Below are 16,754 nucleotides of genomic sequence, written 5' to 3'. Positions count from 1 at the left end.
GGAGAGGGTCCTGTGAGGTGAGGGAGAGGCCAGGGTAAGGGGGGGCAAAGCAGTGCTAGATGGGGTACATCCAGATCTGAAGGCTGTGTGTTATATATCACCCTGGGAACTCTGAGACTGCCTTTGTGCACTTTGTGTGCTCTCCGTAAGCTCGGATCTTACGCTTAGTGACACATTTGTTCTGAATAGATTCACTGTGCACTCATGTTGTTAGTCTCGATATTCCCTGGGTATGAGTCAGGACACCCCATAGTCAGTGTCCTATATATTCAAATCCAATAGGGAACAAAAACCCAGGCTTTCCTGAGCTTGCTTTGGGGAGCAAAGAGGGTTGGGGAGACATGGCAGCAGACTAAGGCATAAGCTATAGTGGGGTAGGCTCAGTGTTCTGAAGGGATGACAGAGAATACATGGAGCAGGCGGCTACTTCTGCGGTCTGCCTCCAGGTACCTGCACATGTACATGCCTGCCTCTTCTGTGTGCCTGTGTGCCCATACCTGCTCTATCTGTATGTCCATGCCCACCCCACATATATTTCCATGTCTGCATTGTGTGCCTGTGTCTGTCCTGTGTATTCAAGCATGTCCCATCTGTGTGCCCATTCCTGTCCTGTGTGTCCAAGCATGTCCTGTCTGTGTACCCATTCCTTTCTTGTGTGTCTGAGCATGTTCCATATATGTGCCCATTCCTGTCCTGTGTGACCAAGCATGTCCCATCTTTGTGGCCATGCCCACCCCCACATATATTATAAGGTACTGTGTGCCTGTCCTGTGTATCCAAGCATGTCCTACTATGTGCCCATTCCTGCCCCATCTAAGTGACCAAGCATGCTCCATCTGTGTGCACATTTCTGCCCTGTCTTAAGTGTCCAAGCATGTTCCATTTATGTACCCATGCCTGCCCTGTGTATCCAAGCATGTCCTGCCTTTGTGTCCATGCCTGCTTTATCTAAGTGTCCAAGCATGCCCCATCTGAGTGCCCATGCCTGCCCTGTCTGAGTGTTCAAGCATGCTCCATCTGAGTGCCCATGCCTGCCCTTTGTGTCTAAGCATGTCCCATCTATGTGTTCATGTCTGCCCTGTGTGTCTAAGCATGTCCTATCTGTGTGCCCATGCCTGCCCTGTCTTAAGTGTCCAAGCATGCCCCATCTCCATTCCTGCTGTAAGTGTCCAAACTTGTCCCATCTGTGTGCCAACACCAGCCCATTCCTGCCCTGTGTGTTCAAGAATCCCCCATCTGCGTGCCATGCTCTGTGTGCCTATACATTGCCCTGTCTGTGTGTCCATTCCTGCTTATCTGTATGCTCATGCAAACTCCCATCTGTATTCTCATGTGTCATGCACATGTGTACTACATCCTGGCTATACCTGCTTGTGACTGCTCCTTGGAGTGCTATCAACTTGCAAGGCATTGTGGTCTGAGCCCAGGCTGGTGTCTCCTGCAGAGGCCTGGGCCTGCTTGAAGCACAGGACTCTCACCCAGGGCCCTTCCCTGCAGCTGGAGCAGGCTGTGCGGCTGGAGACTGGGGAGCTGGAGGCCCAGGAGCCCAAGGGGCTGGTGCGGCAGAGCGTGGAGCTGCGGAGGCAGCTGCAGGAGGAGCAGGCCTCCTACCGGCGCAAGCTGCAGGCCTACCAGGAGGGCCAGCAGCGGCAAGCTCAGCTAGTGCAGCGGCTGCAGGCCAAGGTCAGGGCTGCCCACCCCTATCCCTGCCCTCTTCTTCACTCAGCCCTTATCCCTGGGCTCACACGGCTTCCTGCTCGTTGCCAGATTCTGCAGTATAAGAAACAGTGCTCAGAGCTGGAGAAGCAGCTGCTGGAGAAGTCCACTGAGCTGGAGCAGCAGCGTCAGAGGGTGGGTGCCAGGTGGGGCAGGCACAGGCCTCCCTCCTCCTGCCTGTCCTTACTCCTCTCTTCCTCACCTAGGACACAGAACATAGCCAAGACCTGGACAGCGCCATTCTGCGCCTGGAGGAGGAGCAGCAGAGGTGAGGGTGGGGCACAGTCAATGGGTGGCCTCCTGAACAATGAGCAAGTGCTCACTGACCCCCATATGCCTCTCCCAGAAGTGCCAGCCTGACCCAGGTGAATGCCATGCTGAGAGAGCAGCTGGACCAGGCAAACTTGGCCAACCAGAGTCTGAGCGAGGACATTCGCAAAGTGACCAGTGACTGGACCCGCAGCTGCAAGGAGCTGGAGCAGCGGGAGGCAGCATGGAGGCGCGAGGAAGAGGTGAGAAGGGTACCAGCGGGATAGCTTGACAGTGGGGGGACCTGCAGAGGGACTGGGTACCTGACCATGTGAGCACAGAGCAGTAGTCAATGTCATCAAGGGAGTGCTGGCTTTGTTTACTTAAGCCCTGGGCCAGGTTCACAGTTTCTTCTATTTCTCATGACGTGTGGTGCTGTCATTGTGTCATATGGAAAGTTAAGTGACCAGCCCATGGTCATGGTCACATGACCCTGCCCACTGGGAGGCCAGTCCAGGCCCTGAGTACTCTCTGTCCCTTGGGGAAACTCTGGTCCTTCTTTAGGCCACGCTGGCGGGGCACTGGGGCAGGAATGCAGCTGTGTCCCCAGTGCCTCTTGTGTCTGTCTCCATAGTCCTTCAACGCCTACTTCAGCAGAGAGCACAGCCGCCTGCTCCTCCTCTGGAGGCAGGTCATGGGGCTCCGACGGCTGGTCAGCGAGGTGAAGATGGGCACAGAGAGGTGAGGGCTGCCTCCTGGGGAGCATGGGATGCATCTTTCCAAGGGCTGCCTCTGGGGATGCAAGGGGCAGCTTGCAGGAAGAGAGGTAGTCAGCTTTGCTGGGGCCCAGCTGAATTACACTCTTCTGTGATCTCGTGATGAGAATTATCCTGCTCATCTCACACCAAAGAGCAGAGGGACCGAGTGACCCTCTCAGATCACACACCACAGAGTAGCCGTGGTGTCGGACTGCTCACAAAGAATGACATGGAGACTTCTTATTAATTATGAAAGCTTGGCCTTAGCTTAGGCTTGTCCCACTAGCTCTTACAATTTAAATTAACCTGTTTCTGTTAATCTACATTCTGCCATGTGGCACCGTTACCTCTCCTTCTTCAGTGGCTAGCTGGCATCTCTCTTGTACCTAGATTCATCCTGAGTTCCCCTCTCTGCCCAGAAGTCCCGCCTGTTCTCTTCTGACTAGCTATTGGCCAGTCAGCCCTTTGGAGACCACTCACAGTGACACATCTTCACACAGTGTAAACAAATATTCTTCAACATAGCTGAGTTTGGATTTGAAGCCTGCCTCCCTTTTTGTCTTTATAGTTGGTTTGACTCAGGAGTCACAGATACTCACAAAATGTGAATCTTTTTTTTTTCTGAGACAGCATCTCATTATGCAACTCTGGCTAGCCTCCAGTTCAGAGATTCTGCTGCCTCTGCCTCCGGAGTGCTGGGATTAAAGGCATGCATTACTATGCCCATGAGATTTTTAATTTTTTAAATCCTTTTTCTTTCTTAGAGTCATGTATCCCAGGCTATCCTGGAACTCACTGTACAGGATGATGGCCTTGAACTTCTGATCCTCCTCTTTCTACTTGTGTGCTTGAATTACGGGCATGTGCTACCATGCCAGGTTTATGTGTTGCTAGGGATTGAACCTAGGGCTCTGCATGTGTTAGGCAAGCACTCGTCTAAGTTGAGCCAAGATCCTAGCCCAGTACTTGGATCTTTTTCTTCCTAGTACTAGGAATACAGGTCTGTGTTGCCACCACACCTGGCTAAACTTTTTTCTTCTATTGGACCCTTAAGTCTCTTATTTGTTCAAGGAATGACCGGCTTTCCTCAGGGATTCCTGTAGTCTAGCTTTTTGCTGTCTCGTGTTTCATAAGCCTGCACAGCTAGAGCTGCAGATTGCTATTTCCTTGGCAAGACCGGGACCCCAGGAGTGCAGTGTTCCCCCACAGGAGGCCCTTTGGCCTGGGGCAGGTGTCTTCAGCCTGTGATGGTATTTCTGGCTTAATGGCAGGATGAAAACTTTATTAGAAGTTTGATACTATGCTTGACCTACTGTGTGTTACCTAGAATTCTATGAGGTACTCCCCGCCCCCTGCTGTTGGATATTCAGTACTGCAGTTCATACAGAGAGTGAGTGAGCCCACATTGGGGCCTTATTTTTAATTAATTTGAGAAAAGGTCTCATTATATTGCCCTGTGTGGCCTTGAGCTTGAATTGTAGACCAGGCTGGTCTCAAACTCACAGAGATCTGTCTGCCTCTGCCTCCCGAGTGCTGGGATTAAAGGCGTGCATCACCACTGCTCAGCTAACTTTGCTGCTTTGGAAGAACCCTTCCTCATCTGACTATTTTCCTGGGAGAGGTACACATCAGGAGTAGCTTCCCTATTGGTTTTTCTTGGCTGTGGGATCCACTGACTGAACTTCCCATCGTTTATTTACTTGTGATCTCCCTTTTTATGGGTGTTTTGGTATTTCCAGGATTTCCACACATGCTATGCTACCATAGTCATCTGTCATTGCCTTGAGATGAACCAGTCTGGAAGATGCACTCTTAGGTGCAAAGGACCCGGGTGTTCATACCTTTCAGGGCTTTTCCTAATTGCCTTCCCCTATGGTTCTGCCCACTTGCCCTTCATCAGCTGTATAGGGGACATCCAGTTCCCCTGCGACCTCACCCATATTGGGCATAATGTGACTTTGTTTCTATAATCTGATGGTGACAGATAGTGCTAGTGTAGTTTTGATTTGTACTTGGAAGCCACCTCCACACCCCCTTATTCTGCTCTCTTCTAGGGACCTATTGCAGCTGGGAGGGGAGCTAGTCCGGACATCCCGGGCTGTCCAGGAGGTGGGCCTGGGACTGAGTGCCAGCCTTCAGCGGGCTGAGAGCCAGGCTGAGGCGGCTCTGGAGAAGCAAACACTGCTGCAGGCCCAACTAGAGGAGCAGCTACGGGCCAAGCTGCTCCGGGAGAAGGACCTGGCCCAGCTGCAGGTGCAGAGTGACCTGGACAAGGCTGACCTTAGTGCCAGGTGGGTGGCAGCAGGCCCATCTGTGACCAACTCCCTTCCTGCAGAGGGTTCCCCTGGAGACTCAGAGAGGAGTGTGTTCACCAGGGCTGGGCCTTCCCCAGGTGAGCCTGGCTGGGCTTCCCAGGCACTGTGTTTGAGGTTCAGAGAACTGGGGTCTAGACATATAGGCAGTTAAACCTCTGATGACTTGAATGACCGCAACTCCTGCCCCCACTGCTCTCTCATGAGATACAGCCAGCTGCACCCTCATTCCCATTTTGCAGCTGAGAAATCAGAGGCCCCCAGGTAAGAAGTGACTTACTCCAGGTCCCATACCTGAGGAGGTGGATCCTAGGGTCCTTGTTCAGTTTTGGGAAACGCAGAGGACATATGCTGGTAAATTTGAGAAACTGAGGCAGCTCCCCCACTCACCTCTTTTGCTCCTTCCTCCAGAGTGACAGAGCTGGCCCTGTCTGTGGAGCAACTTCAGAACCAGAACACAGAGAAGGATCAAGTCAACAGGACTCTTTCTGATAAGTTGGCGGCCCTGGTGAGATGTCTATGGCTATTGGCTGAGGGCCAGGCTGCTAGGAACATGTTGAATGTCTCATCTAGACTGCTGTCCTCACAGTGCATGCCAGGCTTTACACAGTGACATTCACCATCTCTGTGCCCTTCCACCCTCCCGCAGCAAGCCATTACACAGTTGAGGAAGCCACAGCCCAGGGGTCTCCAATTCAGTAGGTGGGGAGTCAGGACTTGGACCCATTTTTAGGCTCCCAGGGGAATGCCACTGCCTCCCCACCAGAAGCATACCTCCAGGGCACTGCCTGAGCTCCACACCCCTTTGTGGAGCAGGGTTTGGGTGCTTCACTAGGTCATGTGACTGGGACAGGGCACTGTACTTTTCTGGGCCTCATCTGTTCAGTGAGAGCAGCTGACCTGTGGGTATGGCCATAACTGCTACTCCAGAGGGGCAGGAAGAAGTGACTTCATCCTTCGTCAGAACTGTGACCAGCCTTTCTTGTCGCTAGGAGTCTCTGCGGGTCCAGGAGCAGGCAGCCCTGGACACTGAGGATGGAGAGGGACTGCAGCAGACACTGAGGGACTTGGCACAGGTATGCTACAGCCCACAAGGGGGGCCAATCCTGAGCCCCTGCCACACCCCTTGGGAGCCTTGGGATGTACTGGAAGTGGGTGGGGCCTATTCACCCTGGCTGCTGTTACCTCTGCTGGCTCACCCAGCCTTGCCCTGTGGAGCCCCTGTGAGAACTGTGAGGACACTGGAGGACAGTGAATGGTAGGCCTTGCATGGAGGGCTGCACTGTGGCAGAGGTGGACTCTGAAAGACTTCTTGGGAGAAGGGGCATGTGGGAAATGTCACATTGCCTCGCTTATGCCTGTGACTAGTTAACCCCCCCTCCCCTTTTCTCCTTCCCCGCAAGGCTGCCCTATCGGACACAGAGAGTGGTGTCCAGCTCAGCAGCTCAGGGCACACTGCAGACACCTCTGATGGCAGCCTGCGGGGGCTCTCTGGCCCACGGACCCCCACCCCACCACGGCACTCCTCCCCGAGTCGAGGTCGTTCCCCGCGCAGAGGCCTGTCCCCAGCCTGCTCCGACTCCTCCATGCTCACGCTGATCCACTCCGCCCTGCACAAACGCCAGCTGCAGGTCCAGGTATAAACTGGGCCTGAGCATCTCTCACACAGCCAGGGACCATGGGGGCGGGGCTGGGGCCCTGAGAAACGACTGCTGATGGAGGGTTCTAGATAGAATCTGAGCCCGGAGTGCCTGGATGGCTGTGAGTGCCTCGGAAAAGGAGCTGGAGCTCTCAGAAATGGAGATAAAGCTTGGGCCAGGATCCTAAGACAAATCCTGAACAGAGAATCTGAGCCTAGGACAAGGGAAGTCTGGGAACCAGAGGCGGGGTTGCGGGGGAGGAAACGAGGGGGCGGGGCCTGGGTCCTTGTGGGTGGGGTCAGTATCTAAGGGACAGTTTCCCTTGTCTGACCCTGGGAGCGCTAATTGGAGTTGCCCCGTTGGCAGAGAGTGGAGGGCACAGTGGAGGCATCCCCTATGCTGCCTCAGACACGTCCAACGCTATGGAGCTGTTAGGAGGGAGTGAATGGGTTCCTCCAGACCCTGTCACCCCCATACTCCAGGATATGCGTGGGCGCTATGAAGCCAGCCAGGAGCTACTGGGCACCGTGCGCAAGCAGCTCAGTGACAGCGAGGGAGAGCGGAGGGGCCTGGAGGAGCAGTTGCAGCGCCTGCAGGACCAGACAGCAGTCACAGCCCAGGCCCAAGAGGATGCACTGCGCGAGGCCCAGCGCCTGCGCAGTGCCAACGAGCTCCTGAGCAGGTGCGGGGGGGCCTCCAGGCCAGGGAGGCGTTGGGTCTAGCTAGCCAGGACTTTCAGCTAGAGGGTTCCTCCCCACTGACCAGGTGAAAAAAATTGATAGTTTTCAAGGAAGTAAAAAGTCAGTTCTTGTTATTCTAGCCACATTTCAAGTACCCCCCATTGCCACATGTGGCTATAGAACATTCTAGAATTCTGCCCTCAGTGCTCTTCTGAACTGTTTCCTGTTGGTTAGTTGCCTCCTGCTGGGAATGAACCCAAGCCCGGTGCAAGTCAGGGAAGTACTCTATCACTGAGCTACATCCCAGCCAAACTAAAAGCAGTTTTTTTGTTGTTTATTTTTTATTATTTATCTGAGTTTTATATTTTTGAGACAGAGCTTCACTAGGCAGCCCTGGCTGGCGCCTAGAGCTGCTATATAGCCTGAGCTGACCTCACACTTGGGGCAATCCTCCGGCTTCAGTGTCCTAAGTGCTGGATTGCGGATGTGAGCTAGTGGTTCCTGCTTTTCCTAGAGACTTGTTTGTTTGTTTTTGAGACAGGATCTCAGTAGGTAGTCCTCGCTGGCCTCGACCTCCCAAAGTAGACCAGACTGGCCTTGAAAATTCCAGAGATCTGCCTGCCCTTGCCTTCCTAGTGCTGGGATTAAAGGTGTGCACCACTATGCCCAGCCCTGGTAGAGACTTTTTTTTTAATTCAGATTTTTTTTTAGATTTATTTATTTATTATGTATACAGTATTCTTAGTATTCTGTATGTATGCCTGCATGCCAGAAGAGGGCACCATATCTCATTACAGATGGTTGTGAGCCACCATGTGGTTGCTGGGAATTGAACTCAGGACCTCTGGAAGAGCAACCAGTGCTCTTAACCTCTGAGCCATTTCTCCAGTCCCGAGACTTTTAAAATGATGATGATGATGATGGTGGTGATGATGATGGTGATGATGAGTTGTATGTGGGTATGTGCTCTCCTAGAAACCAGAGCTGCCAGCTAGATCCCTGTGGATCTGGAGTTTGAGGTGACTATGAGCTACCCAGGGTGGATGCTGAGAACCAAACTGGTCCTCTGCAACAGTGGGATGTACTCAAAAGAACTGATTCAGGAATGTTATCCTCTCATCTCCATTCATGTGCCTTGTTACACACACACCTCCACACACAGAACAACAACAAAATTAAAGATGTTATAAAATTTCTTTTAAAGAGACACACGTTATCCTCCTCTTGGCTACCTGGTAGATTTTGGATTTTACTTACTTACTTATTTATTTATTTTTGGTGTTGTTGCTTTTTCATTTTCTTTTTCTAAATAAAAACACCAAAGCTAGGCATGGTGGTGGGGATACCTTTAATTCCTATATTCTGGAGGCAGAGGCAGGCAGATCTCTGTGAGTTCTCGGCCAGCCGGGTCTATGTAGGAAGCTCCAGGCCAGCCAGGGTTACATAGTGAAACCTGTCTTAAACAAACAAACAAATACCAAGTCTTTAAGACAAGCAAGAACTGGTAGCTCACATCTGCAGTCCAGCACTTAGGACACTGAGGCAGGAAGATTGTCCCAAGAATGAGGTCATCCTAGGCTATATAACAGTTCCAAACCAGCCGGGGCCACATAGTAAGACCAGCCTGATCTGCTAAGCGAGTTCCAGAGCTATACAGAAATACCCTATCTAGGAAAACAAAAACAAAACAGAAAGAGAGAGAGAAAAGGTAAACTCAAAGTGCAATCCCCCAACTCCCACCCTCACTCCCGCCTGCCTCACCTGCTCATCTTAACCCCGAGTTCTGCTTTTGCCTTCCATAGTCCTGGCAATATGGAAGCACAGTAGATGTGCATGTGTGCATTTGTATACCTACTGTGTTCCAGGATGTGTGGCAAGTGCTGCACCCATGGTACCTCAAATTCATGTGAATCCGTCAGAGCTGTCTTCATACAGCTCGTGAAAGACTTTCTAGACTCAACTCTGAGTGTGGGTGGAGGTGACAGTGGCTTATCTGGGGCCAGGCCTTTGGCTTCCTTTTGTGGGAAGAAACTGGGCCTTTTAAATGGTAATATCTTTGGTGAGAAACCCATTTTGCATTCTGCAGTGTTTTTTTTTTTTTTTTTTTTGGTTTTTTGAGACAGGTTTCTCTGTAACTTTGGAGCCAGTCCTAGAACTCCTTCTGTAGACAAAGCTCTCAGAGATCTGCCTGTCACTGCTCCCAAATGCCAGGATTAAAGACATGCGTCATCACTGCCTGGAACATTCTGCTGTCTTTATTTATTACTTATTTATTTATTATTATTTATCATATATACAGTGTTCTGCCTATATGTTTGCTTTCATGCCACAAGAGGGCATTGGATCTCTTTGTAGATGGTTGTGAACCACCTTGTGGTTGCTGGGAATTGAACTCAGGACCTCTGGAAGAGCAGTCAGTGCTCTTAACCTCTGAGCCATCTCTCCAGCCCCCTGTCTTAATATCATACCACAAGCCGTTTTCACTTTGGTATTTAGTATATTTGGGGGTTGCCACTCTGTAGTAAAGAAGTGAGTAGCAGCTGGAGAGATGGCTCAGAGGTTAAGAGCACTGGCTGCTCTTCCAGAGGTCCTGAGTTCAATTCCCAGCAACCACATGGTGGCTCAAAACCATCTGTAATGAGATCTGGTGCCTTCTTCTGACTACAGCATGCATGCAGACAGAACACTGTATATATAATTAATAAACAAATCTTTAAAAAAATAAAAGAGGTAGGTACCTCTTAGCCTGATCTCCAGGCCCCAGCTGACAAGGGAGCCCCCAGTCTGACAAGGTCCAGCCCCCAGCGCAGGACCACTGGAGTTGGGGAAGACATTCTCAGTGGCTCCCTCCTTCCTGTGTGTACATACTTCTGCTCTGTGCAGTGTGAAACTCTGGGATCCAGACAGATCAGTTCTGTTTGGAGGATGATAGATGGTGGGTGTTCCTGGCCATGCAGCTGAGAACTGGTATCCGAGGTGCCTGTGTGTCCCAGGAGCCTATTCTGGCCTCTCCCACTTGCTAGAGTACTTGCAGCTGACAGCAGCGTCTTTCCCCGTTCCTCTGGCCTCCAGGTCTGCAAACTGGGGAGAGAGCCATTCTCAGTGCCAGGTGGTGTGAGATGAGTCAGCTGTGAGAGGCATCAGGGAAGGCTTCCTGGAGGCAGTGTCCTGGAGGACAGAGGCTGTAGTCGGAGTAGTCAGTTCAACCATCTTCTCTGGTAGACAGCAGCCTCTCCTCTCCTTGTGTGTCCTACAGGGAGAAGGGCAGCTTGGCCCACAACCTGCAGGTGACTCAGCAGCAGGCCGAGGAGCTACGCCAGGAGCTGGAAAAGCTTCAGGCTGCCCAGGAGGACCTGAGGCGCCAGCATACCCAGCTGGAGGACAAGCAAGAAGACACAGTGCAGGAGGGGGCCCGGGCCCGCAGAGAGCTGGAGCGCAGGTGGGTCCCTGCTCACCGAGGGTCCTTCAGTGCACCTCTTGGGAATGTGTGCATCATATTCTCTAGACTGCTTGCTGTTGTCTGGGGACGACATCATCTTTAGAGGACCCAATCCTGGGAGAGCTAGCTGTTGTCCAGTCTCGGTGTGATAGGAAAATCTCTGGCTGGAGTAGTCTGTGAGGCTGGACCATCTCAGCCAGCAAGCTGTTCAGTTTCCTCTGAATTCTGAGGAAACTGTGACAGAGGCATTCTGAGAGACTGGATCACCTGGGCCACCTGTTTTCATTGATGTCTGGTCCCCCTGCTCTGAAAACACACAAACTTTCAAAGGTAATATACATATCTATATTAACACAAGCATATGGACTGGGTATTATACATAGGCCAGGCAAAGATGATTTTTTGTTTTATTCTTGAGCAGGTAAAATATAAGTCATCTGCCTTGTAGTTTTCTAGGTTTATTTTATGTAGCCAGTACAGTCTTTTGTTTCCTGTGGAAACAAAAGCATAACCTCTTCCCCAAAACAATACATTTTCTGACTTACATTTTAAAGTTAAGGCTTTCCTAAAGTATCTAGGGTGGCTTAATTCAGCAGTCCCTTCCACAACCCAGTGTCTCTTAGCAGCTGTCACTCTCTGTTCATTAGCATTCAAAAATGCAGAATTAGCAAAGCACCATATAAGGGTCAACTCTCTGTGTTATAATAATCCTTACATTTTAAAAGACTTCATTATTTATAAACTGTTTTTTCTATTACTATCTATACCCATTTTCTTTCCAGCATCTAAGCACACTTTAAAACACTGCCTCTTAGAGGTTTTCTGTGTCTGGACGTGACTTTACTAAGCATCTGCAGTATATTCTGATGGTATGAGACAAATCTTAAACTATACAGCTGAAGTGTAGTTTAGTGCTTGGCACTGGAGCTTGGCAGTCTGTATGCTGCCGAGCTTACCCCTGAAGACTTTGGTCACCAGGAAGATGTGCCAGGAAGACACATTTGTCTCTATGGTTCTGAACTTTTTTAAGTTTTCTCACACCTTATGTGGATCTATGTGGCCAGATGCCATATGTAGGTGGACTTTTCTTTTTGGACCGCCAGCTCACGGAGGGGGTGGAGAGATGACTGAGCAGTTAAGAGCACTGACTACTCTTCCAGAGGACCCAGGTTCAATTCATAGCACCCACATGGCAGCTTAAAACTGTCTGTAACTCTTCTTCTAGGGGTTCTGACACCCTCATAAAGACATGCACACAGGAAAAACACCAGTGCATGTAAAATAAAAATTTAAAAAGTGACATGGAGACATTATTAATTATGAAAGCTCGACCTTAGCTTAGTCTTGTTTCTAACCAGGTCTTGTAACTTAACCCATATATATTTCTTAAGTTTTTGGAGCCTGTCCTGGAACTTGTTCTGTAGACCAGGCTGGCCTTGAACTCACAGAGATCCTCCTGTCTCTGCATCCTGAGTGCTATAACCCATATTGTTTAGTCTACATTTTTCCATGTGCTTGCTATCTAACTCGTCTCCATTTTGCCCTTCCTGGTTATTCCTCATCTGACTGGTGACTCCACCTTTCTTCTTCCCAGAGCTCTCTCTGTCCAGAAGTCCCTGCTATACCTCCTGCCTAACTATTGACCATTTAGCTTTTTATTAAACCAATCACAGTGGCACATCTTCACACAGTGTAAAGGAATATTCTATAACAGTCCTCTTTTGCACAGTCACAGGCAGCTGGAGCAGCTAGAAGTGAAGCGCTCAGGACTGGCTAAGGAGCTGGTGGAGGTGCGGGAGGCACTGAACAGCGCCATATTGCAGAGGGATGTGCTGCAGACAGAGAAGGCAGAGGTGGCCGAGGCACTGACTAAGGTGAGTCCAGCCAGCTGCACAACTCAGGATTTGTCCACTGGCCACAGACTGACCCCTCTTGGGCCACTGTCCGAGCGTGTCACTGAGTCAGACTGACCTTTTATTTTTTATCTATTTATTTGTTACTGTGCTTTAAATCCACAGACCCCCCCCCCCATGCTGTGTGTGTGGTGGGATGCAAGTGTGTGCTGTGGCGGTTGCCTGGAAGTCAGGATAGCATTGGTGTCCATCCATGCCTTCCAACTTACTTATGGCCCATCCTTGTTCCCTGCTTTGTACACTAGCTGGATCTTGAACTTCTGGGGACTCTCCTGTCTTTTCCCCATCATGCTGTAGGAATGCTGGCATTATACTTGTTAACTTAGGCATACAGCTTGTACGTGGATTCTGGAGATTTGAACTCATGTCCTTATGCTTGAGCAGCAAACATTTTACCCACTAAGCCATCTCCCTACCTCCACAGACTGACTTTTGACCCAGGGCATAGATCCCTCTTCTTCAGAGGCTCTTGGGACTGGAGCCTGAAGCTTAGGGTCACCTGGACCTTTCTTTGGAGATGGGTCCTGGGACTGAGGAAGTTGGGGCCATTGTCCTAAGAGTCCTCAGAAGGTGCTTGACCTACTTCTGGTGGCCTAGGCTCTGCATGATGGCCCCTAGACTGCAGCTGTAGTCTCTTCTGACCTCTGGCTCTGCCTTATGGTCCTTTCTTGAGCAGCTCTAGGGTATGAGGTGTCTTTGAGACAGCGTCCCAGTCTGTGGCCTTCTTTGATGGGATTACCTGACTCCTCTCAACCCTGCCGCCTTGGCCCCGACCCAGTTTGTCAGCGTCTGCCTGCCTGGATTTCTCTCTGACATCTGCTTCCCTGTTCCCACCGTAGGCTGAGGCTGGCCGTGCACAGCTAGAGCTTTCCCTGACCAAGCTGAGGGCAGAGGAGGCCTCCCTGCGAGACTCCCTGTCCAAGTTGAGTGCCCTCAATGAGAGCCTCGCCCAGGACAAGCTGGAGTTAAACCGCCTCATGGCCCAGGTATACTGTGCACCAGCCACCTGTCTCCTCTGTCAAGCATGCTGGGGCTTCTACACCCTACCTGTCTGTCCTGCTATCCACCTCTCATCCTGTTTGTCTTTCTTTGTCTGTTTTGTGCATCATAGAGGGCCCTGCTGTATTTTGGTGCTTTGTACTCCACACTGTGGACATTCTTCCTTCAGCCTAGGGAGCCTTCCCTGGGCTGGCTGTGACCATTGGTGGGAATGGAGGGGCATCCCTGGTCCTGGTAAGGTTCCCTTCCTCCCCCAGACCTTTATCCATATCCTACAGCTAGAGGAAGAAAAGGCGGCGCTCCTGGGCCAACAGCAGCAGGCAGAACATGCTACTACATTGGCTCTAGAGGAGCAGGAACGATTGGAGCAGCTGAGACTGGAGCAGGAGGTGGAGCGGCAGGGCCTGGAGGGCTCTCTCTGTGCCGCTGAGCAGGTCCGGGAGGCGCTGGAGCAGCAGCTCCTTGCATTGCGCAGTGAACGCAGTCATCTGCAGGAGCAGTTGACCCAGGTGGGCTGAGCCCCAATCACATGTGTGGGTAGGGTTTCTGGCCACTCGTGTGCTACTCTGGGATAAGCCATAAGCCATAGGCTTAGGTGCTTGCCTCTGGGTGTATATGTATCTCACCTCTTCTAGCTAAGGGCCTTGAACTATATCCTACATGTCTCTGCCATCCCATTTGTCTCTGAGGCTAAGATTCTGTCACTTAGAGGATGTGCTGGCTCTGAACCGTGCTTGGTGAAGATCTGTCATATGAAGAAAGTAGAGATTCAGGGAACTGGAGCCACATGGCTGGAAGGCAGCTTAGGGTTCCAGGCCTCCGGGGCCTGTGATGCAGCCTGTGTTCTGGGGTCCAGGGGGTCCTGTGAGGACGGTACAGCTCCAACTCTTCCCTGCAGCTTGCACAGCTGCTTTCCTTGCCTTGCTGTGTTCAGCTTCTTAGAAATTTTTGGGCACAAGGCAGAGTGAGTGACAAGGGCCCTTGTTTTTTCACATGTGTGCATTTGCAGGTGTAGACAAGGCTAGGGTTTGCCCTGGGCACACACAGCACACCAGTATAGAGTCAGTGCTCAACCCCTTAATCTTCTGCTGCCGGGCCAGCACTGGACTAGACCCCGACATTAAAGTGCTGCACAGTGAACCAGCCAGGGCTCACTATCCCTGGATTGGCCAGCTCTCCCGGCAGCTGAGTGGACGGGACCAGGAGCTGGAGCAGGCCCTGCGGGAGTCACAGCGGCAGGTGGAGGCACTGGAGCGCACGACCCGAGAGAAGGAGGCACTGGCCAAGGAGCGGGCTGGCCTGGCTGTGCAGCTGGCGGCAGCAGAGCGTGAGGGCCGGACCCTGTCAGAGGAGGCCCTTAGACTACGGTAAGGCGTGGGCTTTGCCCAACTCCCAGCAGGGGGCATCCCTGGGGACACTTCCTGACCAGCCCCGCCCTGGGGTTAACCCAGAGGAGCAGTTACTTAGGAGCCATGCTTACCAACGCAGCCTAGCTCAGGTGCAGTCTTCTGGGGGAGCCTGGGTTCTAGCTGGGCAGGTAGACTGGCATTTGGCCCATACTGGCTATACCCTGAGGCCCACAGTCCTGGGGCAGGGAGGCTGTGTCCCAAGGCCTTGGGGAATGTGTGCTACAGCTTGGAGAAGGAAGCCCTGGAGAGCAGCCTGTTTGACGTGCAGAAGCAGCTGGCTCAGCTCGAAGCCCGCCGGGAGCAGTTAGAAGCTGACAGTCAAGCCCTGCTGCTGGCCAAGGAAACCCTGACAGGTACGAGGGTCTGGGTCCTGGGGAATATCTGGCTCCATACTAGAGGTTAGGAGTCCTCGGTGAGGTGTGTGGCAGACCTGGGTCCCTGAACAGCCCTTCCTTCTCTGAGCTGTAGGTTCCTCTGACATCAGAGGTAGGGAGGGGAAATACCCACCTGCCTAACCTGTTGCCAGGATGAGGTAAAGGAGCTCGTGAAGGAAGGCCTTGGCAAAGTGCCTGACTCAGCCAACTGTGGCTGCTGTGTCTTCGTCATCAGGGAGGCTGGAGAGTTCTAAGGTCCCTATAGAACAATCAGCTGCTTCCATGAATCAGCCCCATGGCCCCAGCCCATGGTGCCCACATGCTTCCCACTCTCTAAATTCAATCCTTCCAGCTCAGCGAATGTAAAGCTCAGCTAGCTAAGTACCCGCTTGGGTCGTGGGAATTGACTTTCCTGACTCAGACAGACCCGAGTAGGGCAGTGCACGTGCTGACCAGGTGGGACACACCTTCCACTCGAGACCCCTCCGTGAGGTGCTGGCATTGCCACTGATGGAGACACTCCATAAAGCTAGACAGCTTTGCATGGTTTCTGGTCTTAGAGCATCGTCTTTGACAAGGATGAGGCTGTCATTTAAATAACAAGGCACATCATTTAAATGCAGTGACATGCTGGGATGTATGGAGTATTACCAGCTGCATGACCCAGCAAGCATGCCAATAATGGGTGTCACTGCAGTTTTGATAGCCTTCCCCTCTATGTAGCACTTCTCATTGGGCATTTTACCCCTTGTATATGAGGGGAACAGAGCCAGTGAGCCCATACGGCAAGTGGGAAACTGGTATCCAGAGGGGGTGAAACCCAATGTAAGTGCCAGGCAAGCTCTCTTCCCTCTAGTTTTGCCCATGTGGCTCATCTGGCCCGAGTCTCTTGTCCCAGAGGAAGACTGTGACTCAGCCCTGTCTTCCTGCTATCCTTGTGCAGGGGAGCTGGCAGGCCTGCGGCAGCAGGTTACAGCCACCGAAGAGAAAGCAGCCTTGGACAAAGAGCTGATGACCCAGAAGCTGGTGCAGGCTGAGCGGGAGGCCCAGGCCTCTCTGCGGGAGCAGCGAGCAGCTCACGAGGAAGACCTTGAGAGACTCCAGCGTGAGAAGGTTTGGTCAGCTGGGGAGGAGTAGGCAGGACTCTGAGCTTTACTGTCTCTGAGCTCTGGGGAGGCAGCTGTCTTGCTCTGCCTCCGTCTCTACATCTGTGTAACAGGACTTCATGTCTGCCATAGAAGTCCTGGGGACAGCTGGGAAGATCT

The 16,754-nt window shown here is 51.9% G+C and overlaps 1 protein-coding gene across 3 annotated transcripts in view; it reads left to right on the top strand.

The window, feature by feature from the left end:
• The window catches only part of Crocc (ciliary rootlet coiled-coil, rootletin), a 44,871-nt gene that overhangs the window by 10,454 nt on the left and 17,663 nt on the right, over nucleotides 1–16,754 (top strand). For all 3 annotated transcript variants that reach the window (XM_075945102.1, XM_075945101.1, XM_075945103.1), the window contains 17 exons: nucleotides 1,498–1,683; nucleotides 1,768–1,851; nucleotides 1,923–1,984; nucleotides 2,063–2,228; nucleotides 2,600–2,706; nucleotides 4,778–5,014; nucleotides 5,447–5,543; nucleotides 6,028–6,111; nucleotides 6,439–6,672; nucleotides 7,158–7,357; nucleotides 10,612–10,794; nucleotides 12,524–12,668; nucleotides 13,547–13,693; nucleotides 13,985–14,215; nucleotides 14,880–15,073; nucleotides 15,341–15,468; nucleotides 16,433–16,602. In XM_075945102.1, coding sequence (XP_075801217.1) covers nucleotides 1,498–1,683; nucleotides 1,768–1,851; nucleotides 1,923–1,984; nucleotides 2,063–2,228; nucleotides 2,600–2,706; nucleotides 4,778–5,014; nucleotides 5,447–5,543; nucleotides 6,028–6,111; nucleotides 6,439–6,672; nucleotides 7,158–7,357; nucleotides 10,612–10,794; nucleotides 12,524–12,668; nucleotides 13,547–13,693; nucleotides 13,985–14,215; nucleotides 14,880–15,073; nucleotides 15,341–15,468; nucleotides 16,433–16,602 — 2,655 coding nt within the window. The remainder of the gene's footprint in view (nucleotides 1–1,497; nucleotides 1,684–1,767; nucleotides 1,852–1,922; nucleotides 1,985–2,062; nucleotides 2,229–2,599; nucleotides 2,707–4,777; nucleotides 5,015–5,446; nucleotides 5,544–6,027; nucleotides 6,112–6,438; nucleotides 6,673–7,157; nucleotides 7,358–10,611; nucleotides 10,795–12,523; nucleotides 12,669–13,546; nucleotides 13,694–13,984; nucleotides 14,216–14,879; nucleotides 15,074–15,340; nucleotides 15,469–16,432; nucleotides 16,603–16,754) is intronic.

This window comes from Microtus pennsylvanicus, chromosome 13 (genome assembly GCF_037038515.1).
Source record: "Microtus pennsylvanicus isolate mMicPen1 chromosome 13, mMicPen1.hap1, whole genome shotgun sequence".
Classification (NCBI taxonomy): Eukaryota; Metazoa; Chordata; class Mammalia; order Rodentia; family Cricetidae; genus Microtus; species Microtus pennsylvanicus.
This window is presented reverse-complemented; position numbering and strand designations above follow the sequence as displayed.